Raw genomic sequence first — 25098 nt, forward strand, 5'->3', positions numbered from 1 at the left:
CTAGGAGTCTCATTCCAAAGAGTAACAGCATTCATGCCCTGTAGTTTTTCCTGATGTGTAACACAATTTCCTGTGATTAAAATCACAGGACTTTATGCTGCCTTTGACCTGACAGGCCTGTCGAGACAAGGAAAACATAAACCTGACGGGACCTGACTCATCTCACAAACCTAGGCTCATCAATACCTAAATTCAAAAACAATACAGCTGCTATTCAGTCTTTGTAAAATGGTTCCTGTTGATTTACTTTCTCTAAGGCTGAACTTTATTCCAGGACACTTTATAGGTTAAGACAGAAGCCAAACACTTGCAGTGATTACTCTTGAGGAAGCACTGGATGTTGAAGATGTGTTTTAATTTCCTCATATTCCCCCAAAGAGGCCAAGGCTGAGGTGTACCAGGGTCAGGGCTTAGGTGCATTCATTTAAAGTAGTTTCAGTTGTTTTGTAGTTTCAGTTGTTTTGTTATTTCCCCAGGAGAGAACAGTCATTTTATTTCTTAATTTATTATTTTTTAGGCAGAGTCTCACTCTTTCACCCAGGCTGGAGTGCAGTGGTGCGATCTCGGCTCATTGCAACTTCTGCCTCCTGGGTTCAAGCGATTCGTGCCTCAGCCTCCCGAGTAGTCTCTGAGACTATAGGTGCGCGCCACCATGCCCTGGCTAATTTTCATATTTTTAGTAGATATATATGATCTCACCATGTTGCCCAGGCTGGTCTTGAATTCCTGGCTGCAAGTGATCCACCCGCCTTGGCCTCCCAAAGTGCTGCGATTGCAGGCACGTGCCACTGCACCCGGCAGAGCAGTCATCTTGAGAGAGGACAGGCAGATATTCTCAAGTGCCTTGGCTGAAATCCAGCCCAGACCAACAGCACCCAGGACATGATGATCCCTGTTCACAGGAAGCCTATGGCCAAGAGGCCCAGACTTGGTAGTGATGAACAAAATATAGAAATCTTTCCTGCCATCCCTAAGATATCTATTCATGAATGTCAGTGTATTAAATATATGGCCAGGTGCAGTGACTCATGCCTGTAATCCCAGCACTTTGGGAAGCCCAGGCAGGAGGATCACTTGAGCCCAGGAGTTGGAGACCGGCCTGGGCAATGTAGTGAGACCCCCAACTCTAAAAAGATATTGAAACATAACCAAGCATGGTGGTGCATACCTGTGGTCCCAGCTACTCAGGAGACTGAAATGGGAGGATTGATTGAGCCTGGGAAGTTGAGGCTGCACTCCAGCCTGGGTGACAGGGTAAGACCCTCTCTCTCTCAAAAAAAAAAAAAAAAAAAAAAAAAGACAATAAAATATGAAGATTAGGTCAGGTGGGGTGGCTCATGCCTATAATCCCAGGACTTTGGGAAGCCAAGGCAGGCAAATTGTTTGAGCCCAGGAGGTCAAGGCTGCAGTGAGCTGTGATCATGCTACTGCACTCTAGCCTTGTTGATACAGCAAGCCCCTATCTCAAAAAAAAGAAATAAAGTATGAAGATTGTAACACTTACTCTCTGCTTTGAACACTGTCAACAGATGATCTGAAATTAATTCTTCCACTGAAGATTCCAGCTTCCTTTCTCCATCAATTATCCAAGGAGTTTGTGGTAGATTCCTGGAGTATTTATTATATCTCCCTGAGAAATAAAGAATCAGGTAGCCTGGATGGAATGGAGTGATTAACATAATGTAATAAAAGGAGAAGCAATAACTATTTAAGGAGTAAATAAATAAAAGCCCATATCCTAAGGGCTAAGATATAAAACAAGGCCTATCCTTTACCTAACTAACAATCCAATTTGGAGACCTGGCACATAGACATGTAGATAATTAAACAGCAAGGTTTAAAGTAACAATAGAACAGATGGGTAAATGTATGACATGAATGGTGCATCAAATGAATTTGAAAGGAATACTCAATATATTTAATTTGATTGGCTGACTGAACAAGTTATATAATCTTATGAATGCACCAAGGATTAAAAAAACACACACACACAAGCAAACTTGCTTTTTTTTTTTTTTTTTTTTGAGACGGAGTTTCACTCTTGTTACTCAGGCTGGAGTGCAATGGCACGATCTCGGCTCACTGCAACCTCCACCTCCTGGGTTCAAGCAATTCTCCTGCCTCAGCCTCCCAAGTAGCTGGGACTACAGGCACGCACCACCATGCTCGGCTAATTTTTTATATGTTTAGTAGAGATGGAGTTTCACCATGTTGACCAGGATGGTCTCAATCTCTTGACCTCGTGATCCACCCGCCTCGGCCTCCCAAAGTGCTGGGATTACAGGCGTGAGCCACCGCACCCGACCGCAAACTTGCTTTTATGCCTGATGGATAAAGCTACAGTTAAGGCAGGTAGCTTTCATTGCCCTAAGATAGGATATTATAGTCAAGGCTGAAGAGCAATTTCACTTCAGCTATTGCTATAAAACAGTTGTAACTTTCAAACAAAACTTTGTCTGCCAGATTACCTTTTGGGAAAGTCAATGAACAATTTCTTTCCAGTGGAAGCCAAGTGTTTAGTCATTTTGGAAATAATAAATTGTTTTTTCAAGTTTGCTTTTATGTTATAAAATAACCTCTGTCCTGCTATTTTTCTCCAAACCAGTTTTGGGTCTCCGCATCTACCCATATTTCTGTTTGGCTATCTCTGATGAAAACTATTAAAACCTAGGACGTGCCATTTTTCTTTGGCATGGCATTTAAAATAACTGATCTCCTAAGTGAGTCTTTAGAATGCCCACAAAACCTCAGATAAGCTTGACTATCAATGCTACTTCTCAAGAGAGTAAACTTACTAGAATCTAATAACAACAACAAGAAGAAACTAGAACAGGAGTCAGTGGAATTATCAGAAAGGAGAGTACGTTCACAGTGTATGTATATTCTAGACTAAATATTTTACCAGCCACAAAAACAGCACCATGAGCACATTCAATTTCAAGAACAGCGCATGTAGCCTTTGGTGAGTCTGGAGGACAAGGAAACTGCCTGAAAAACAAAATAAATGTTATAGCTATTTTCCAGACATAATATTGAATCACAAAACTTAGATGAATCAGCATTGTCTGAGACACGCACAGAGCCCACGTCTCCCGCTAACTTTTAGTTTCGGAACAATACAGGTCTTGCAGGCCTGTGGAATACCACTTTTAACATATGAGAGTGGCAGTTAAGTACATAAGGACTCTGCTGCTACCTTTCACCCTCAGGAGGCCTTATCTTCCTAGGCAAAAACCGCAATTACTTTTGCACCAACCTAATGCTTTCCAAAAGCCTCAAGATTTGAGGGAAAAATCCATACATAAGAAGAGGAAGCCCCTTCAGGCTCATTTAACCATTTTGCTGTCCATGGTCACCTGCAGTTTACTGCTGACTCTACCCTCTTTATCACATCATTGTTTAAAATGTATTGAAGGATCTTCTGGAAAGAAAACTACAGTAATATTTTATTTAATAAAATGAATGTACCGAGAATTAAAATGTAGGGTTTACTGCATTTGTTTTATTTTAGCATATTTTAACAAGTGAGGAAACTCATGAGCCTTCCTCTGCCCCTTCTGGAGATGAACGATACTAGGAAATACAGGACTAAGGTTGGGCTAGAATGTCAAGAAATCTGGCTCCAGATCCACTCTCTTACTAGCTTAGGCAAGTCAACTCCCTCTTTGGATACCAATACCCTCTTTATCTAAATAAAGAAGTTAGACTTGATTTGGCCGGGGGTGATGGCTCACACCTGTAATCCCAGCACTTTGCGAGGCTGAGGCAGGTGGATCACCTGAGGTCAGGAGTTCAAGACCAGCCTGGTCAACATGGCAAAACCCCGTCTCTACTAAAAATACAAAAAATTAGCCAGTGAGTAGTAGCACGCACCTATAATAGCAGCTACTTGGGAGGCTAAAGCAGGAGAATCACTAGAACCCAGGAGGTGGAGGTTGCAGTGAGCCGAGATTGCTCCACTGCACTCCAGCCTGGGAAACAAAGGTAAAATTCCATCTCAAAACCATAAATAAATACATAAATTTTTAAAAGTTCGACTCGATTCATAAATTCAAATATGAATTTGACAAATATTTACCGAACACCACTACATGCCAGATACTGCACCAGGGGCTGGAGAGAGAACAATGACTAAGACACAGTTCTGGCCCCTGAAATACACCGTCTTGTTTCAGGGTAATCCAGCTTATTTCTAACATTCCCTTTATTCTAAAATATCATCATGCTTCATTGTTTCTATACTTCTACTTACTTAAGGAAATCCTCTTCTTTTATCTTATTCAAGGCTTTCATAACTGCCATTCTAGTGAATACAGACTATATAGGGTAAAATGAGAAGAAAAGACATTTTACTATCCAGACAAGAAAATGTCAGAGGTAAAACACAGAACATGGTTGGAGAAATTGTATCATTTCATATACTTAACAGGGTGAAATACTTAAGCATTTCAAGAAAATAAATAAAACTTAAGCATTCCTGTCAGTTCTCCAACTGGCATACCTCTGCAACCTTCTCTTCAATCTGGTCTATGTCTATAATAACAGGCAGATCTAGCAGAAGAGGTCTCCTTCACTACACTGTCCCACTTCCCTCAAATTATGGTATAATTCAAATACAAAAAATGATGACACTGCAGGAAATGTGATTTAATTTTTTTCCCCTTGACCTCTAGAGGAATTTAGATTGATTCAGCTACCTTTTCTTTCCTACGTCCCTTCAGAGGCTACAGTATGTAATTTAGGAGTTGGCTGCCAGAGTAAGGGGTAAAGCAGAGCCAACCTGCCTGCCCTGGCATCTAGCAACTCAGTAGCAATCACCAGCCACAAAGTAAGCAAATCCACTGTACTGAACAGAAGGGCATCTACAACAAATGTTCCACTTGGGTTTTTTAAGATAAGAAAAGTGAAACTGTACAGTAGACATACTAGAACCAATTAGCACATATATACATGGCTTACTATGATAAATTACAATTATTTCTTCCATTATGAGAAACTGCATTTGACTGAAAAGGATTACAATGTAGGCAGCTCAACAACAGTTTATCACCAGTAAAAGGAATGATTTTTTTCAAAACCATATTCTAGGGAACACTATGGCATTCTACAAGATACCATAGGGTTACAACTGAAAATTTAGTGCCTAATTAATAAGATATGAAATCTTAGACCTGAAAAAAAATCTCAAAAGGTCATTCAATTTGCTCCCAGCCAAGAGGCAAGAAAATTATACTTGAGACTCTACAACCTCCACTGGCCAAATGGTGTGGTGTCTATGATGCTTTAACAAAAATCTCCTTATCCTATTACTTGATGCCTATTATTATATTTCCTCAAGGGTAAATAAAATAAAACTAGATCTTCAATATAGATACATCTTACAGGTTATCTGGACAGAGCTTCCCCACTGGCATGGCAAAGCAGTGGACTATGGTTGTGCCAAGATGTTGATTTCTTTAGTTCACAAGGGCTGTTGAGCAGGGCCTCAGACAGTGGAAACCCCAGGCCTGGTGCTGCCAATCTGAAGCAACTCCATCTATTAACCTCAGGGTGCTGAACAAACATGGTAATGTTCTAGATGTACCATGACATGAGAAAAGTAGGGAGCTCCTGCTTTAGGCTCAGTCTGCATTTCTAATTATTTCTGCACAGGGCATTCGGCAAATATTACAATCTTTTTCCCCCAGTTCTAAAAGGCCCAGCAATTAGTCAAAGCAAGAGGCAAAACCAACAGATGTATATGTGACAATGAACTTATGTTCTTTTTAACAATCACAACAACAAAATGAATGTCAGTAAAACTGTAAGAATGCCTGAGTCTGTTTATGAAACCACCTACGAAACTGGGGCATGAAAGATTACTAATATTGCACTACATCATTCTATCCTGACATGATATGAGCTAAAAGTGTATGTTAACTAATTTGATCATTAACATGAAGATCAGCTAACATTAAGATGATAAAGAAGAATTTTAATAAAATGCTTTTTTTTGCAAATGTAGCCGAAAGAGGCCATGTTAATTCAGGACTGTCCTAAACAAAATAACTTACTTTATATATTCTAAACATCAATTTCTACAAAATGGATGTTAGCTGAAAGTTTGGAATGCTGCCGATACTTAACATGGATTTTCCCAGATGATGTAATTTGGGGGATTAAAATCTAAACATCGAATTTAATGAGTAATAGTAACATCACTGAAACACTCATTCTAAATTTAACCTTGTCAGGGAACAATCTAGACACTGACATAAACATGAGGATGTTTATGTGCTAGCCAGAGGTGAACGTTGAAAAAATTGAAAAAAAAAAAAAAATGTAGCAAATGGAAATATTTAGACTGATTCTTAGCATAATAGAGTTGCCATGTTTCTAATACATATCCTTTTTGTTGGAAATTTGAATATTCAGCTCAGACAAAACTCACTCAAGAGTAAGAAGTGGGAACCCTTCCTTACCTGTTTGTTTTTGGCTGGCTTAAAACAATCTGGGCATTTCGCAGCTCTAAAATAAAATTCAAGTTAATATAAAAGGTTATTGAGTTTATTTTGGGGTGGATATAATTCAAATATATTTTATACAAAATGGCTGCTAAACTCAGGTCATCAGGAGCAGACAAAATGAGTCCCTGTATGAACTACATTGGTTTGCCAAGGAACCTATGTTTGAGGGCACATTTTACTTTATTTTTTTTGAGGGCACATTTTAAACCTACTAAGACATAACAAGTTCTAAAATGCTTATTAGGAAGAGAAGCAAAAATACTATTTTCATGAAAACCAAACAGCATTAACAATTTTACACAATTGACGTTGTTTACATGGCAACTTACAGGAAGTGGCAATCCTCAACTGTTTCTGGGTGAGCAAAGACCACACTCACTTCAAACAAGCTCTAAAAATTATAAAGACAGTTTAAAAATGAGCAAAAGGAAACTAACATCTAACAACTTATGAATGGAAATAGAAATTAACTCTCAAAGACTGGCTCAGAAAAGAATGACCAGAAAAACTGGAAATACTACTGCTCTCAAATCAACTTGTTCATAGGGCAGCTGTAAAGGAAATTGTTTTTTGTTTTTTTTGTTTTTAACTTCTAAAACTCAGTCGTTAGTGATCCTACCAAAAGTTTTAAAATAAATTTGTATACTTTTTGGATAAATGTGTAAATTAGGTGTGAAGGTGAATGAGAATTTACAGAATTGAAAATAAATAATAAAGGAAAGAAATGAAGAATTATTCTGCCAATACTAAGATTCGAATTATTAGCAAGGCAAAAAACACACTATTCACATTCCTAAAAACTGTATGAAACTTCTTTTTTAAAGTGCTCAAACATCTTAAAGCATTTGAGTTTTAAAAGCAGATCTTAATTTTTTTTGTTTTATTACAAAAATGATATACATAAATTATAAAATCATCAAATGCTGAAATGGTTTTCCAATCCCATTCCACTGAAGTAGAACCATTAACAATTTGGTGTTTCTTTCCAGGCATTTTTGTGAATATAAATGTATATGTGTTATTTTTTAAGACATGCTTTTAGAAAATTGCTTTGTTTAATATCATGGAAATCTTTTCAGCTCTAGGGACTGTCAGACATTTCAGCTGTAGAAAATTTTTTGTAACAAAAAATGCTACCGTGAATATCCTTGTACACCAAAAGAAGCATGATTTTATACTTTTACCTCCATGGAGAATATACAAAATTCCATATGGGTGGAGAGGGGAAGCTAAAAATGTTATACTATGTTACAATTTTGTCATTATATTTACTGAGTTCATTGGATAGTCAGTAGACCTCTTAGCTACTATAGAATCACAATAATGAATAGCTTTTTTTTCTCATTATTCTAATCTATACAATAATTAAAATGAACAACGCATTCCTTTTATTCAGGAAACTTCACTCAACCAGAATCTACTAGATTATCGCATCTTTTGTTTTCTATTTTCTGTTCTCACTGACATAACATGTAAAATTATTTGTGCTTCAAAACTGAAATTTGAGGTAAAAATATTTTGCATTAATGACTTTCCTAATTTCCAAAGGACTTTCATTACCTCATCTCCTCTTCATACTATGAAGTAGTTTTATTCTCTATTCTCTCAATATTCAGTTTATAGAACAGAGCGTATTCTTAAAGAAGGATATATTATCGCATAATTCAGAATGGTTTTAAAAAAACTATTTAGCTTTAGAAGATAGTTTTGTGATTTTATTTGAATAGGGGTGTATCTGATATCCACAGAATTTCCTTCAAGCAAAATAATGAAGCAATGAGGCCATAATATTAAAATCTAATTTAAGATGACCTCCTGTTTTCACATCTGGAAGCCTGTTGTGTCTTCCCTGAAATTCAACCCATTTCAGAGACTGAAGTAAGGTCTGCTCTGGAAAAGAGGAATGTTCTGGTTTCAAAGGCAGTTACTGCCTAAAAGTAAACAGGGGGATTTGAGATACCAACAAGGTAGGATTGAGCTCATACTCACTGTAGTTGAATAGTTTCTATCCATGCATTTGAAAATAAGATTAGCCACAGATAAACCAAAATTAAATACTCCAGAGTTGACTCTAATTTGCTTGCAGTTATTTATATACTGCTTTGTAACAAGTCTGTTCCTCCAAATGAACTATAAATACATTAAAGGCAAATATTCATTTGTAACCTTTTAAGGTCAATTAGGGCACCTGGTACCCTCATAAATGTCTTAGGTCACAAAGAAGTCTTCGGGGGAAAAAAAAAGAATATGCTTTGACTTCAATTTAAGATTATTAGAATTTAACATTTTAAAAGCTTAAAAATCCTTCACTGGATTATTTAAAAAGAAGATCCTTTTGGCTAACGAAAACCCTGCCATATAATGAAGTAAAACTAGTAAAATCAGAGAATAAAATTAGCAATGCTGTTGACCCAATACCTTTCCATCAATGGGAACACCCAGTTCCTCTGAAAACAGGGGGTGAGTTATCCATTTGTAGGCTTCTTTTAGCTGAACTATATCATCTCTTCCCAGCGACAGACTCTGCTTTCTGAATAACATAAAAGTTAATTCACTGACATGAAAAACTTCACTTTTTCTATTAAAGGCAAGAATTTATGCAATTATTTAAAAAATACTGATTCAGTGCCTAGCATGTACCAGGCACTATTCTGCACATTAAATAGAAAGCAGAGAACAAAACAGATAAAAATTCCTCACTTTGTGAATCTTATACTCTAGTGGAATCATGGAACTACTTTTTTAATGGCATACAACACAATGTTTAAAGCTTCAAAGTCAAAAGCACACTAATGGGTTTTTCTGAGCTACAATTGCCCGATTCCAGGATTTACACATCAGAAAACAGTAAGATGGGATAGAGATGATTGTTTATTGCTCACAAACTATAAAACTGTGTAGTACAATAATCACATCCACATTTAAAATGCTTACTTTTCCCCTCTTGTTGAAAATGGGGCTTACTTTTGGGAAATCAACATAAAAGTTGTACTTTTTAAAAAACTTTACTGCTGAAGAAGAAATATTAAATTCTAAAGTATGAATGTTCTGAAATGCTCATCAATGTATTATCAGATAAATATCTGAATAAAATTTGACATTCCCCCAAAATATACTCATGAGACAATAAATAGGTTTGGGGAAGTCCCTTTTATAAATTCTAGCTTTAGTTTGTAACCTAAAATTGTGATAGAAAGGAACTTGAGGTAAAAGGGATGAAAAACACGGTGTGGTATTATTAAAACCACTCTACTCTGCTGAGAACACTGGGATATCACTAACAAACCAACAAGCCCACATCATTCAAATAATTAAAACTTCATACCAGCCTTATGGCTATTTATAGGGCTGCTTTTAATAAAAGAGATGTAAGGACCAACTTATGCAACATCCTTTTAATGCCCAATTTTCACTGATAGAAATTATTCCTTGTAGGCAATATCCATTGAAATTTAATTCACTGTAATTTAAGACCAAAAGACACAACTAACTACAGGTAAAAAAAAAAAAAAAAAAAAAAAGTAGTTAAGCTAATGGCTGAATTTAGTTGATTAGAAAAAAAAAGAATATGAAGACCACCGTTCCTCTAAAAAATGCAAAATAAGAAATAGTTGATCCAAAAAATAAAATAAAGTAAATTGTTGATCTATCCATTCTGTATTCAGCTGAGAATATAACTGGTTACAGAGAGTGCTTTCATATGCTTTGGAATTGTGATTTAACAATGAAATAGCCAGATAAACTCTACATCTGACAAATAATCAAATTATTTCTCTACATTCAAGAACTTATTAAAATACTAAGTGTTTTAGCTTCATAAACTGTTCATAATTCTCTGAATATCAGAAACATTTTAGGTATTTTTAAAGACTATCCTGATATTGTGTCAACAATCCAACTATTTAACAATATTTGCACAAAATATTATCACAGTTAAAAGTAAATAATATATGAAAATACATTTTAAAGAATAAAAAGTTGAAATAGAAAACACAAGAATGGAAACTATTTTTAAAATTGTTTAGATTTCTGGAAAGTCCAAAGGGTTGCTACAAAAGCCAATTCCAAAAGTGAGTTAAAACATTACTCATTATGTATTTAAGAAAACTGGTGTTTTAAATCCTTCACAGTCTTTGACACATATTTAGTGCATTTTAGTCTAGTTTAAAAACTTCAACTATAGGTACTTTTTCCCTCCAGATTATAGAGCCAGAGGAAAGCATTAATGGACAGCTTGGAAATCCTTATATATAAGGAAAATATAATACTTAAAATATCAGATTTCCAATCCTGAAAGTTAAATGGGGCTAATAACTTTCCTAATACAATTTGGTGTAAATATTTTCACAGAAGTCCCTAGCATATACCTGATTGTCCTTTAGAGGGACTAGTACTCTTTAAGGTAAATTCAGCCCCCATTTCATACTTAGTAACCATTTCTCTTTCTCTTCTCTGCCAGATAAGTACTTATGAGAATGCCAGTTGCAATCACTTTTGCTGTAGATACAATACAACAACCATTCTAGAGAAAAGATGAACCAGCATATGCAACGCAATTAATTTTTTTTTTGTAAATTCTCTAAAGCAATTTCTCTACAAACTTTTCAACCCAGAATGAACTAGGGACACTGAAGAAAAAACCAATGACCTTTATCTTTTTCTGTTCCATTATCCCTGTATCAATCAGAATCTTTTGGAAGAACTAAACTTAGTTTAAAATCCTTTGATAAGAAATAATAACAGGCCAAGAGGGGTGGCTCATGCCTGTAATCCCAGCACTTTGGGAAGCTGAGGCAGATGATCACCTGAGGTCAGGAGTTCAAGACCAGCCTGGCCAACATGGTAAACCCTGTCTCTACTAAAAACACAAAAAAATTAGCTAGGCATGATGGCGTGCATCTGTAATCCTGAGCTACTTGGGAGGCTGAGGCAGGAGAATCACTTGAACCTAGGAGGTGGAGGTTGCAGTTAGCTGAGATTGCACGACTGCACTCCAGCCTGGGCAACAAGAGCAAAACTATATCTCAAAAAAAGAAAGAAAAAAGAAAAGAAAAAGAGTAACTCATAAGCAACATGGATATAAATTGAAAACATTTAGAAAAAAGCAAGCTCTGACTATGCTAGCAAATTTCTGAAAACATAGGATCAAGTTTTATTATTGCCCCAGAATCTAAAGCATTTGAGACTAATTTAATAAAACCTAACAAAATCCCCAAACCGTATGTAGTTATTACCCTTTTTTAAATGCAGATATACAACGCAAAACAAACAAAAAAGCCAAATTATTTTTATGTAAGTCACATAACCAAGTCTGAAATTCTAAAATAGAAATTTGTACTTCTTCCTGGAGTTTTCTCTCCAGAGCATACAGGTACCTCCAACAGTGACATGGCCCTTTTTTATACTGGTAGAGAATTTTTAGTTTCAAACTCCAAAATGTTCTGGAGAATTAAAAAAAAATTTTTAAACTCAGTTGACAATCAAATCCTGACTTGAAGGAGGCGATTTAGAGACTTTATCAAACTTACTGTGAATATTCATGTTTTGTCGCAGAAATATTAATATGTTTGATTATGTAGTACCACCCCAGAGCCTATGGGGAAGGATATGGTATATATGGTCTTTAACAACATATTTTACAAATCCAAAAATTCTATATTTCAAAATATTTTTGGCCTCCAGGGGTTTCAGATAAAGGATTGTGAATCTATGTTTTCTATGTCTTATCTATGTGTAAACTCACTGTTGTTCTGCCAGTTATTTACTTTTTATCTTTTATGACATAGTTTTAGAGTTTAGTTTCTAAGACCAATATAAAATGTATTTTTAGGCTGGGTATGGTGACTCACGCCTGTAATCCCAGCACTTTGGGAGGCCGAGGCAGGTGGATCACTTGAGGTCAAGAGTTCAAGACCAGCCTGGACAACATGGTGAAACCCCATCTCTACTAAAAATAAAAAAATCAGCTAGGTGTGGTGGCAGACTCCTGTAATCCCAGTTACTCGCAAGGCCAAGGCAGGAGAACTGCTTGAACCAGGGAGGTGGAGGTTGCAGTGAGCTGAGATCACACCCCTGCATTCCAGCCTGGGTGACGGAGCAAGACTCTGTCTTGAAAAATAATAATAATAATAAATAAAATTTATTTTTTTTAAAAAAAGCCCAAACTATATTATATAAGTGCCTAATGCATATAAAACGTGTATTTACATTCATGTTAAAATACATAAAAAATGAATCAGTTTTAATAAACTAATATGCAATGCAAATAAACTAATGAAACAAGGTTGATACCCTAAATTTATACAACAAAAATTGGTTCTTTGTGCTAATTTCTCTAGTAGCTAGTGAATGCACTCTAAAAATAGAGATTGTAGTAGTAAAAGTACTTTAAGAACCAGGTTGTATTTAAATGGTAGTAAAAAATCCCTACCTAAATTACTTACCCCATTTCCTGTTTTACCAGCAACCATGCAGCATGCTGTAGGCAATTTAGTCACACCCAGAAAGAGAAAAGGAGGAAACATGAAATTTAGTCTCAATATCATTACTGAAGTGCTTAACTAATTTGCTAATCAAACTCCCGTTTTTAGGGGATGAGTTAGTATTCAGAAATTTACCAGTGACCTCAGTCTCATTTAAAACCAGAAATGCGGTAAGATTTTACTGTGGCCTAGGAATTCAACAGGGGTATCCCTCTCCTCCCTACAGATTTCTATTTCTCATTAATGAGGCATGAGTGTTTCTTTTTCTTCTTCTTCTTCTTTTTTTTTTTTGAGATGGAGTCTCACTCTGTCGCCCAAGCTGGAGTGTAGCTGCAGGATCTCAGCTCATCGCAACATCTCTTCCCAGGTTCAAGTGATTCTCCTCCTTCAGTCTCCCAAGTAGCTGGAATTACAGGGGCCCACCACCACGCTGAGCTAATTTTTGTACTTTTTTTTTTTTTTGAAGACGGAGGAGTCTCACTCTGTCGCCCAGGCTGAAGTGTAATGGTGCGATCTCGGCTCACTGCAACCTCCACCTCCCTGATTCAAGCAATTCTCCTGCCTCAGCCTTCTGAGTAGCTAGGACTACAGACACGCACCACCACACCCAACTAATTTTTGTATTTTTTTTTAGTAAAGACGGGGTTTCGCTATGTTGGTCAGGCTGGTCTCAAACTCCTGACCTCGTGATCCGCCCGCCTCGGCCTTCCAAAGTGTGGGGATTACAGGTGTGAGCCACCATGCCCGGCAATTTTATTTTTGGTAGTAACAGGGTTTCGCCATGTTGGCCAGGCTGGTCTCTGAACTCCTGACCTCAAGTGATCCACCTGCCTTGGCCTCCCAAAGTGCTAGGATTACCTGCGTGAACCACTGCTCCTGGCCCGGATTAAATGAAATTTATGCCAAATGCTTTGCATAGTAAGTGACTGACACTGAGATTTCTGTTTCCTGTTAGACTCCCACAGCTTCACCTTAAAGAAAGGTAATGGTAGGCTGGGCGTCGTGGCTCACGCCTGTAATCCAAGCACTTTGGAGGCCAAGGCGGGCGGATCACCTGAGGTCGGGAGTTCAAGACCAGCCTGACCAACATGGTGAAACCCCGTCTTGAAAAAAAATAAAAATAAAAATAAAAAACAAACAAACAAAAAAAGAAAGGTAATGGTATGTCCCTCACAGCACACAGCATTTTGTAAACATGACAGAAACATTGTATAAGTCAGTAAAATACCATATGTAGTTTCTGTCTCTATGTGTCACAAAAAAAGGTCAATGATTATCATTCACATCCACTTCAGGACACGGCTTAATTTATGTATATGCTGTAGAGCCCTGTCCTTCTAAACTAACAGGACTTCCTTCAAGTGAACAGCAGGGCACTCCATAGACTCCTAAAGACTGATGATCACTTGGAAAGATTAGCTGCATTAATTCTTTCAGACGTGAGCCAAGTGGAATACATTAATTGCTAGCTAGGCACAACTTGTTCCCAGTGATGGCAGCGTGGACTCTCCAGAGTGGCCGCTGCCATCATGCTTGCTGCAGCGGGGAGGTGTGGGCGGTAGCAGCAGGAGGGGTTGTGGGAGCAGCAGTGGCTGTGGTGGGACCCCTGCCCTCCATGTCCCCGAGGCAGCCGACGGTGCCACCTCTGCCCTTGCATGGCCGACCAGGACCTGCTCTAAGTCCCATAACCTCTGTCCCGGTCTCAACCTCGCTCCTCAACGCATCTCAGGAGCCCACGAGCACCCAGCCAAGGGCGCAGCCAGGACTTGTGGTGCCGGTCCTGAAGGTGTGGGATTCCTTTGTGCGGGGTTGACTGGGGCTGGGCCTCTGCTGTGGGGAAAACACGGAGAGGCAGGCAGTCCCCAGAGTTCCACCCAATTTGCGGCTGCACTCAGGCATCTCTACACTCTCACATCTCTGCACATCTCACCCACCTGAGGTCGGGAGTTCGAGACCAGCCTGACCAACATGGAGAAACCCTTTCTCTACTAAGGCTACAAAATTATCCAGGCATGGTGACACATGCCTGTAATCCCAGCTACTTGGGAGGCTGAGGCAAGAGTCACTTGAACCCGGGAGGCAGAAGTTGCAGTGAACTGAGATCGGGCCATTGCACTCCAGCCTGGGCAACAAGAGTGAAACTGTGTCTCAGAAAAAAAAAAAAAAAAAAAAAAAGGCAGGCTCTGCTTCTATTGTGTGATCACTAACAAGGCGACTTCTCTCTCTGGGTTTCTCAAACCACAAGATGAAGGCATTCAATTTATTTAGGGGGTACTGCCTATGTGATGAGATTGAAACTGAGAAAGCAGAGATAAAAAATCAGTCTCTACCCATGAGCAAACCCATGAACTAAGGGAAAATGATAATAAATATTAATATATTAATAATTAGTAACACTAATGAAAATAATTAAAATACAGAGTGGTGGGAGCTGAGACAGAGATACACTTAGGAGGGGCACGTAAAGAATCCTCAGCTCAGTCTTGCAGAAGTGACACCCAATCTGAGCTTCGAAGGATCAGCTACTTAGAATTCACAGGGTAGGCCAGGTGTGGTGGCTCACATCTGTAATCCCAGCACTTTGGGAGGCTGAGACAGGTGGATCACCTGAGGTCAGAAGTTCAAGACCAGCTTGGACAACATGGTGAAACCCCATCTCTACTAAAAATACAAAAATTAGCCTGGCATGGTGACACACACCTGTAATCCCAGGTACTAGGGAGGCTGAGGCAAGAGAATTGCTTGAACCTGGGAGGAGGAGGTTGCAATGAGCTGAGATTGCACCACTGCACTCCAGCCTGGGCAACAGATCAAGACTTCATCTAAAAAAAAAAAAAAAGAATTCACAGGGTAAAGAAATGTGGAAAGTATGTTGCAAACAGAGGAAATCCTAAGGTGCAAATGCCAGAGAGCACTGGGAAGGTTCTGAGGGCTATGTCAGTGGTCTCTAAAAAGCTGAGGATGTGTGGCTGGGAAATGCAAAGGAGGAAGCAGGACTTAGGTCACAGAACTATTGTACCATACTAAGGGATTTAGATATTCCCCTTAAGGAATATGGTGCCACAGAAGAATTTTAAGGAACGAAGTATATTTGTCTTCAGGATTGCTCACTGTGGTTGCATTATGAATTCGAAGAAAAATATGGGAATTAAAGAAAATGAAGATTTTTGGTCAACTAACGCAAGAAATAATATGGCAATGCTAGTGAGGATAAAGAGTAGACAGCTTTAAGAAGTATTGAAAGGGTCGGGCGCGGTGGCTCACACCTGTAATCCCAGCACTTTGGGAGGCCCAGGTGGGTGGATCACGAGGGCAAGAGATCAAGACCATTGTGGTCAACACGGTGAAACCCCGTCTTCACTACAAATACAAAAAATTGGCTGGGCATGGTGGTGCGTGCCTGTAATCCCAGCTACTCAGGAGGCCGAGGCAGGAGAATTGCCTGAACCCAGGAGGCGGAGGTTGCGGTGAGCCGAGATCGCGCCATTGCACTCCAGCCTGGGTAACAAGAGCGAAACTCCGTCTCAAAAAAAAAAAAGAACTATTGAAGACACAGATTGGCAGGACTTGCTGATTGGCAGTGATGTTGAGGTTTCTAAATCACCACCAATGCCCTTCAAACTATATTCTTTTGAATCTTACACATCTCTTGGACTCATTTATAATAACAAAGATAATACAAATATAGACTGAGAATAATGACATAGAAAAATAACAATAGTTGTGTGGGCAGCTGGAGGCATTTAGCAGTAATCCTTGCTCCAATCTCTTCTCCCAACACATACACAAACACATACACATACATACACACATTTATGTTTTTTGGTTTTTTTTGCATACTAATAGCCATTTGGGAACTGGGCTCAATAAGGAGGTTAGTGACAAGAGAAACTTCTTCCTTCTCTCCATCCGGACCACTGCCTAAGATTTCCCCCTTTTTCTCCTCTCCATCCCCAGCCTGCTAGTGCCTTAAACTTCTGCCCCATCAGGACCTGCGCCTCACCATGTGTCAGGGTTGTGGCAGCATTATATAACCTTGAACATCTGCCTCTCCAGGGCCTGCCCTTCACCTTGTGCCTGAGGCGTGGAGGCAGAAAGAGGAAGGTAAGAGAGGAAGGGAGAATATTTTCCTATAATCACTGCTTGATATACCACTTAGTTGAATCCTGCACCACCACCATCTCCTCACCTCCACCACCTCCCATCTCAATCCTACTTTCTTCTTTTCCCCAAAGCCTTGGATGTCAGACCTGTGATTAAATGAATGTAGCAGACTGAATCTGGATGTCTCCTCTGATGAATAAAACTTATGTCAGCCATGTTAAAAAACCCATGAAAATTCTCTTTCCTTACATGGTTGAGAAAAGAGAAAATGAAGTGAGATATAAGAAGAGACCATTTAACTCTAGGTTTTCTCTCTACTTTGGCAATAAAAACTTTTACATAGCATTAAAAAAATTGAAAATCTTCTGGGACAAGTCAACAGGGGAAAAGCAAGGACAGACCAGCAAAGATAGAATGAATCTGCGGGGCCAGATTAGATTGCACAGCTCTATTGTTCCAGTTCCTGGTATTGCTATTTTTATGTTGTGAGTTTTAAGGAAATTGCATTGCATCGTCCAACACTGTAGGTGCTGATGTTTGTTTAGCTCTGAAGGAGTTCATCGGAAATAAGAAGAGGAAATTCTGCAAGTGGGGCGGTGTAGGAGTAGAGGCAGGGAGGGGGATCAGGAAAGACAGAACAGTTACAATAAAGAAAAGGCTCCAGTATAGAAAAATGAAGACAGATACGGCTCAGTCTTGACCTTTTAGTGTCATATGACCAACTCTTCTTGCCTGTCACTATGGACCTCCATGCCTTTCATCCAAGACTATCATTAGAAATCCACTAGCTCACATACCTAAATTACTTCTAGAAACTTGGCCCGTGGACAAAATATCAGCCACAAGAAAGAACCAAAACACCAAGTAGGTCAGTGCTCCCATTCAAGTTGCAGTTCCGTTGGCAAACATACATGAACACACAATAAATGTGTAAAAACAAAAATGCATGCAAATATGTAATTGTATATACAGATGCAGATATATGCACATGTAGAGTAGACTATTCTATTCAAAGAAGATTCGAAGAATTATAGAAGATAAGTACAGGCATCTTCAAAAATATTTAATTGTTATATGTATATCAGTGGTTTTCTAACAGCTTAGTTAAAAGACCCATTACACTCTTAAAAGTTTTTGAGAACCTCAAGTAGCTTTTGTTTATGTTGGTCATAGCTATTAATATTTATCATATTAGCAATTAAAACCATAAATTTTTTAAAAATTAATTCATTAAAAATTAATGACAAAGTAATAAATCCATTATGTGTTAACATAAATAACTTTTCTTGAAAAACATACTTTTCAAACAAAATAACAGTGAAAAACTGATGCTGTGGTACATTTTTGCAAATCACTTTAAAATAAGTCTTAAGAGCTGGATTTTCATATCTGTCTCTACATTCACTTTGCTGTGATCACATAGCCTCTGGAAAACTCCACTGTATACTCTTAAAAGAATGAGAGTGAAAAAAGCAAATTATTATAAATTATAAAAATACTTTTGACCTCATGAACACCTTGCAAGGACTTCTGGGGATGCTAGAGCACATTTTGAGAACTACTACTCTATATGAAAAAGAATTTTGAAGGAAACTAAAGTAACAAATTAATTATTTATTTAATTAAACAGCTAATATTTAATTAATCAAAATTTGACCCAAGAAGAGGGAAAAAACAGAGAGATCAATAACTTTTTTTCCCACCTCAATTAAGAAAAATAAAAATAACAAAAAAATAAAGAGGCCGCTGACTTCCTCCAAATCGCAATGCAGGCATTTGGTCCCAGGACTGCAAGACTCCCTGGCTCCAGCAGGAACTCCCTATACTTATTTCTTTCCTCTCCCCAGAAAAATCTGTCTTCATCTCGATCCCTGCATTCATCCATTCACTTATTCATCATATTTTTATTTTACTTATTTATTTTTTAGATAGAGTCTCACTTTGTCACCCAGGCTGGAGTGCAGTGGCATGATCTCAGCTCATTGAAACTTCTACCTCCCAGGTTCATACAATTCTTGTGTCTCAGCCTTCCGAGTAGCTGGGATTACAGGTGCATGTCACCACACCCAACTAATTTTTGTATTTTTAGTAGAGACAGGTTTTGCCAAGATGGTCTCAAACTCCTGACCTCAAGAGATCCATCTGCATCAGCCTCCCAAAATTCTGGGATTACATGCGAGAGCCACCGTGCCTGGCCAGATAGACCAATAACTTTTAATAGAAGAAATTGAAAAAGTAATAAAGACTTACCCTGCTAACCCCTAATATCATCTTATAAGTGAATTTAACAACATATCAAGAAACAAAAACAGATAATTCCTTTGTGGTTAAAATTTTTCAAGCATAAGATAACCTCACAGTTCATTCCACAAGGCTTACATAATCTAATATAAAATCTAACTGCATGATTTAATACCCTAAACAAATATCTATGTATGTAAATATCCTAAATAAAATATTAAGTCAAATTTTCTTTTTTTTTTTTTTTTGAGACAGGGTTTCTCTGTCGCCCAGGCTGGAGCACAGTGGTGCCATCATGACTCACTGCAGCCTCTAACTCCTAGGCTCAAGTGATCCTCCATCTCAGTCAGCTGAATTGTATTTCCTTCAAGTCAGCATTTCCAGTTCTAAGAATTTATCAGATAAAAATATAGTCCCAAGTAGCTGGGATTACAGGCACACACCACCATGCCTAGATAATTTTCTTTCTTGGTAGACATGGGGTCTCAATATGTTGACCATGCTGGTTTCAAAGCCTTAAGCAATCCTCTTACCTTGGCCTCCCAAAGTGCTGGGATTACAGGCATAAACCACCACACCCAGCCCTTAGGTCTAATTGTTATTATAATCAGAATGAAAAATGCTTATTTCAAGAAAACAAAAAAACAGTCAACACAAGGAAATTATTAATTTACTTGACTACAAAATAGATAAAAAGAGAAAAATATAATTATTGAAAATATCCATTTATGATTTTTAATGAAACATACTAAACTTGGAATAGAAGGAAATTGCATTAAATAGATAAAGGGTAGGCCAGGTGTGGTGACTCACACCTGTAATAATCCCAGCACTTTTGGAGGCGAGGTGGGTAGATCACCTGAGGTCAGGAGTTCAAGACCAGACTGACCAACATGATGAAACCCCTCTCTAGTAAAAAATACAAAAAAAAATAGCCTGGTATGGTGGCGCATACCGGTAATCCCAGTTACTCTGGAGGCTGAGGCAGGAGAATCTTTTGAACCTGGGAGGCAGAGGTTGCAGTGAGCTTCGATTGCGCCATTGCACTCCAGCCTAAGCAACAAGAACAAAACTCTATCTCAAAAAAAAAAAAAAAAAAAGATAAAGGGTACCTATCAGAATTCAGAATAGAGCTAACAATATACTCAGTATTAAAATATATGCATATGTTACACCTAAATATACTGTATATATTTTAAAAATAGTAAAAAAGAAAAGATGAAAGTATCATTATTTGCAAATAAGATAATTGCATACCTAGATAATCAACTGAAAAACCACTAGGATTAATAATACAGACCTGTAAGTTAGTCATTTCCAAGACAAACATTAAACACACACACCTACAAACATACATATGTTACTTTCCTAATAGTTAAAAAAAAAAAATTTATGGGAAGAAGTGATTCCACTCAAATTTTAATTAAAATTAAAAATAAAAAACATTTAAAAACACATAGGAATAAATATAGGAAATATGTTAGAAAAACTATAAAATAATTGAAAGATCAAAACAAAAATTGAAAAAATACAGAGAAATTTGTTCCTAGATGAGAAGTTCCATAAAAATTAGAAATTTATCTTTGTTAAATGACTACAAACAAAGGTAAATAACAAAGACAGGCTGGGAGAAACAGAATTGATAAAAGATTAATAGTCACTATGACCAAAGAACACTTACTAATCAATTTTAAAAAGCCAAATAACCAGATAATAGAAACCCAAATGGCTAGTAAACACATAAAAAAATGTAGAAGTTCCCTTGAAAATCAGATAGTACAAATGCAAACTAAAATAAGAAAACTTCTGCATATAGGTTAGAAAATATTGAAGAGTATGATAACTTCCAGTTTGAAAAAGACATGGGGTTGCAATACACTGCCAAAAACTGGTACCACTTTTTGGAGGACAATTTGGAAATATCTATCACAATTTTAAACGTGTATTCCTATCAATTTACCAGTTCCAATTCTAAGAATTTATCAGACAAAAATATAGATAAACTAGACTCCATATACAAAAATATTCATTGCAAATTTCATTTATAATAACAAAAACTGAAAACTGAAGGTGATCTGAATATTCTTCAACTAGATAAATGAATTGATTTAAGAAATTCTGATTTAACCACCTGTACAGAACGCTCATATATTCATATGTGAGCTCTATAAGTTCTAACACAGCTGAAGTTTGTCAATGGTTGTTGCAACATAAAATGTCTGCAGAACACGTATGTTTCACTAAAGCAAACAAACCCAAACCATGTGCAGTACATGCATGTATATGTTTATATGTACATAGCAAAAAGTCTAGAAAGAGATTACCAAAATGGTACTCCAGAAAATGGGAAGTAGGAAAGAGGAAGAGAAAGAGAAAGACTAATGTTAACTTTACATACTTCTGAGTTGTTTGACATTTTCAGTAAGCATGTGCTGCTTTTATAATTTAAAAAAGAAAAAATTTAAATGTAATACTTGTGAATCCTTTTCAGAAATTTAAAGATTATTTTATGAACTCACAACCAATTATCTAAGCTGTCTTTTGTATAACAGTAAGTTTGCTAAAATGAACTATATCTCAATTTATTATCAAATCAATTTACTAAAATCACAAAATTTTAAAGTGTTTCATAGTATATTTGCTTGAGTACTATTAGTTTGAGGAATCCTCATTTAAATGTTATCTAATAGTTTGAGATCTATTTTATTTTAAAATGCACTATATTTTTAGGAACCTTGCTGTTTCACTATTCCCTCTCAGCAATGAAAAACAGAGGAACAGTACAAAATGTTTTCTATCTGGGCCAAGAATAAATTTTTACTTTTGAAAAATGTATAGGTTTTTTGAAATTTATTATTTCTACAAAGAGTTTCTACTAAAGATGAAATTTTTTTTTCTCTTTATTTTTGAGACAGGATCTCATTGTATTGCCCAAGCTGGAGTGCAGTGGCATGATCTCGGCTCACTACAACCTCTGATTCCTGAGTTCAAGCAATTCTCATGTTTCAGCCTCCCAAGTAGCTGGGATTAAAGGCATGTGCCACCATACCCGGCTAATTTTTGTATTTTTAGTAGAGATGGGGTTTCACCACGTTGGCCAGGCTAGTCTTGTACTCCTAGACGCAAGCAATCTGCCCATCTAACCTACTAAAGTGCTGGGACTACAGGTGTAAGCCACCATGCCCAGCCTTTTATCTTCTTTTTTATTCCTCAATATCTTACTTGGATGGGGTCATATCTAATGGGTTTCCTCTAGGTTGTGTCTGCAATCCTTCAGAAATATGCTTATAAGATTAGAACACTTGTTATAGGATAAACTGGACTTTATATTATCATTAAAAAAAATTTCTTGTACTTTTGCATCAGGGAAATAAAAAAAAATGCATTAAAAGTACCTACTAGGCCAGGCACAGTGGCTCACACCTGTAATCCCAGCACTCTGGGAGGCCGAGGTGGGTAGATCACAAGGTCAAGAGATCAAGACCATCCTAGCCAACATGGTGAAAGCCCATCTTTACCAAAAATACAAAAATTAGCTGGGCATGGTGGTGCACGCCTGTAGTCCTAGCTACTCGGGAGGCTGAGGCAGGAGAATTGCTTGAGCCTGGGAGGCAGAGGTTGCAGTGAGCCAAGATTGCGCCACTGCACTCCAGCCTGGTGACACAGTGAGACTCCGTCTCAAAAAAAAAAAAAAGTACCTACTAATTCAAATGTGTGATGTTTTTGAATGGCTCAGAGAGGATTTTCCTTTCTTTAGCAAATACTTCCTTGATCGATAGATCAGTAACACAAAACAGATATTCAGGGGCAATGCTTTAAGAAAAACAATGTTAAAAAAAAAACAGTTTTAAAGAACTCTCAGATACATTTTTAAAGATCATATAATTAACATGCTAATTACAAATTTAGTTTTATCTATTCATTAAAAGATAACTCCAAGGATTCTTTCAAGCTGAAATTTAATGAATGGACTACGTTGCCCTAGTTTAACTTACTACATGTATTTGAATGTAACAAAATTACCTGTTTTTAAATTTTCTATATTTTATTTTCATTTCAAAGAGAACAGTTACCCATTTCTTTGAATGTAAACCTTATTCTCCATAAGTGCAATAGCTAAACTTTAGAGGTATTATGATATCGAATGGATGCCTTGTAAACTGTGAAATACAAGCCCCATATATCATAATCTTATTTTTAAAGAAATGTCTCCCTAAAACTTAGTTAATTTTGCACTTTTCCTAAAACTATACGAATTTTGTGAAAAATAGGTTATATGTCAAGCTATTGATATTTAAGTCTTTCTAAATTTATTAAAGCAACAAACTAAAAACTTCAAACAAAATCCTTCCAATATATACAGTAAACTCTTGAATCTGCCAGTTTAGTGTGCCTGCCATCTCCTTTTCTTTCCAGGGACTTGCCTAAGTAGTATCAGAACCAGAATGGGAAGAAGGTCATAAAGTATCCCAAACAAAGCAAGGGATTCTGAGATAGAAAGAACTGGGTTCGAGCTCTCTCTCCTACTTAGCCAGCAAATGATTTAGAGCAAGTTCCGTGCCCTTTGGGTGCTTCTTTCCTCATTTAGAAGACAGGAAAAATGAGGTTTCTTGTATAATTAGAAGTTTAAATGAGATAGTTTATGAAAATGTTAATTGTTGTTTTTATAATACAGGTCTTCTGACTCTCTGTTCAGTAATTCAAAAAAGAAATTAAGTTGCTTTTTTTTTTTTTTTGAGATGGAGTCTCACTCTGTTGCCCAGGCTGCAGTGCAATGACAAAATCTCGGCTGACTGCAACCTCCACCTCCCAGGTTCAAGCAATTCTCCTGCCCCAGCCTCCCGAGTAGCTGGAACTACAGGTGGGTGCCACCACGTCTGGCTAATTTTTTGTATTTTTAGTAGAGATGGGGTTTCACTGTGTTAGCCAGGATGGTCATCCGGGTTGGAGTGCAATGGCTCAATCTTGGCTAACTACAGCCTCAACTTCCTGGGCTCAAGCAATCCTCCTACTCAGCCTCTTGAGTAGCTGGGACTGCAGGCATGCACCACCATGCCCAGCTAATATTTTATTTTTTGTAGAGATGAGAGCACCAATTTAATTAGTACTTTTAAGAGTAAAGGAAAAAACTTTAAATACATAACTTCTAAGATAATGATATGTGTAAGGGGATAGAATTAAAACAGAAAAATAATTCAAAAGAATTCTTATTATCCCTAATTCTGTTCAGCATTATACTAGAAATCCTAGCCAATGCAACAAGGCAAGAAAAAAGAAATGAATATCATGAAGATTGGAGGGAAAAAGTCATTGTATACAGACCATATGACCTCTAATTTAACAGGGGCAGGGGGCACCTCCATGGGGCCAGACCAATAAAGCAGTAACTGAAATATCGGCTGCTGCATGCCATCTAAGAAATAAGTTGCAGATTGAATGTTACTCAATAGAAGTACCTTTTTTGAGACAGGGTTTCGCTCTGTCACCCAGGCTGGAGTGTAGTGGTGCAATCTCTGCTCACTGCAATCTCTACCTCCTGAGTTCAAGCAATTCTGCTCACTGCAATCTCTACCTCCTGAGTTCAAGCAATTCTCTTTCCTCAGCTTCTGAGTAGCTGGGATTACAGGCACGTGCCACCATGCCCAGCTAATTTGTATATATTTTCAGTAAAGATAGGTTTTTGCCATGTTGACCAGGCTGGTTGTGAATTCCTGCCCTCAAGTTAGTTACCTGTCTTGGCCTCCCAAAATGCTGGGATTACAGGC

The 25098-nt window shown here is 37.5% G+C and overlaps 1 protein-coding gene across 9 annotated transcripts in view; it reads right to left on the reverse strand.

Annotated features, from left to right (window-relative positions):
• The window catches only part of PUS10 (pseudouridine synthase 10), a 70167-nt gene that overhangs the window by 20003 nt on the left and 25066 nt on the right, over positions 1-25098 (reverse strand). For 8 of the 9 annotated variants that reach the window (XM_064364153.1, XM_064364149.1, XM_064364150.1 and 5 more), the window contains exons 5-11: positions 12950-12984; positions 8925-9036; positions 6836-6897; positions 6462-6507; positions 4253-4317; positions 2903-2988; positions 1505-1630 (exon numbers count right to left, since the gene is read on the reverse strand). In XM_064364153.1, coding sequence (XP_064220223.1) covers positions 1505-1630; positions 2903-2988; positions 4253-4317; positions 6462-6507; positions 6836-6897; positions 8925-9036; positions 12950-12984 — 532 coding nt within the window. The remainder of the gene's footprint in view (positions 1-1504; positions 1631-2902; positions 2989-4252; positions 4318-6461; positions 6508-6835; positions 6898-8924; positions 9037-12949; positions 12985-25098) is intronic. The other variant, XM_064364154.1, reaches the window with a different exon arrangement.

This window comes from Aotus nancymaae, unplaced genomic scaffold (assembly GCF_030222135.1).
Source record: "Aotus nancymaae isolate 86718 unplaced genomic scaffold, 86718_ANA_hifiasm-v0.15.2.pri h1tg000057l, whole genome shotgun sequence".
Taxonomy (NCBI): domain Eukaryota; kingdom Metazoa; phylum Chordata; class Mammalia; order Primates; family Aotidae; genus Aotus; species Aotus nancymaae.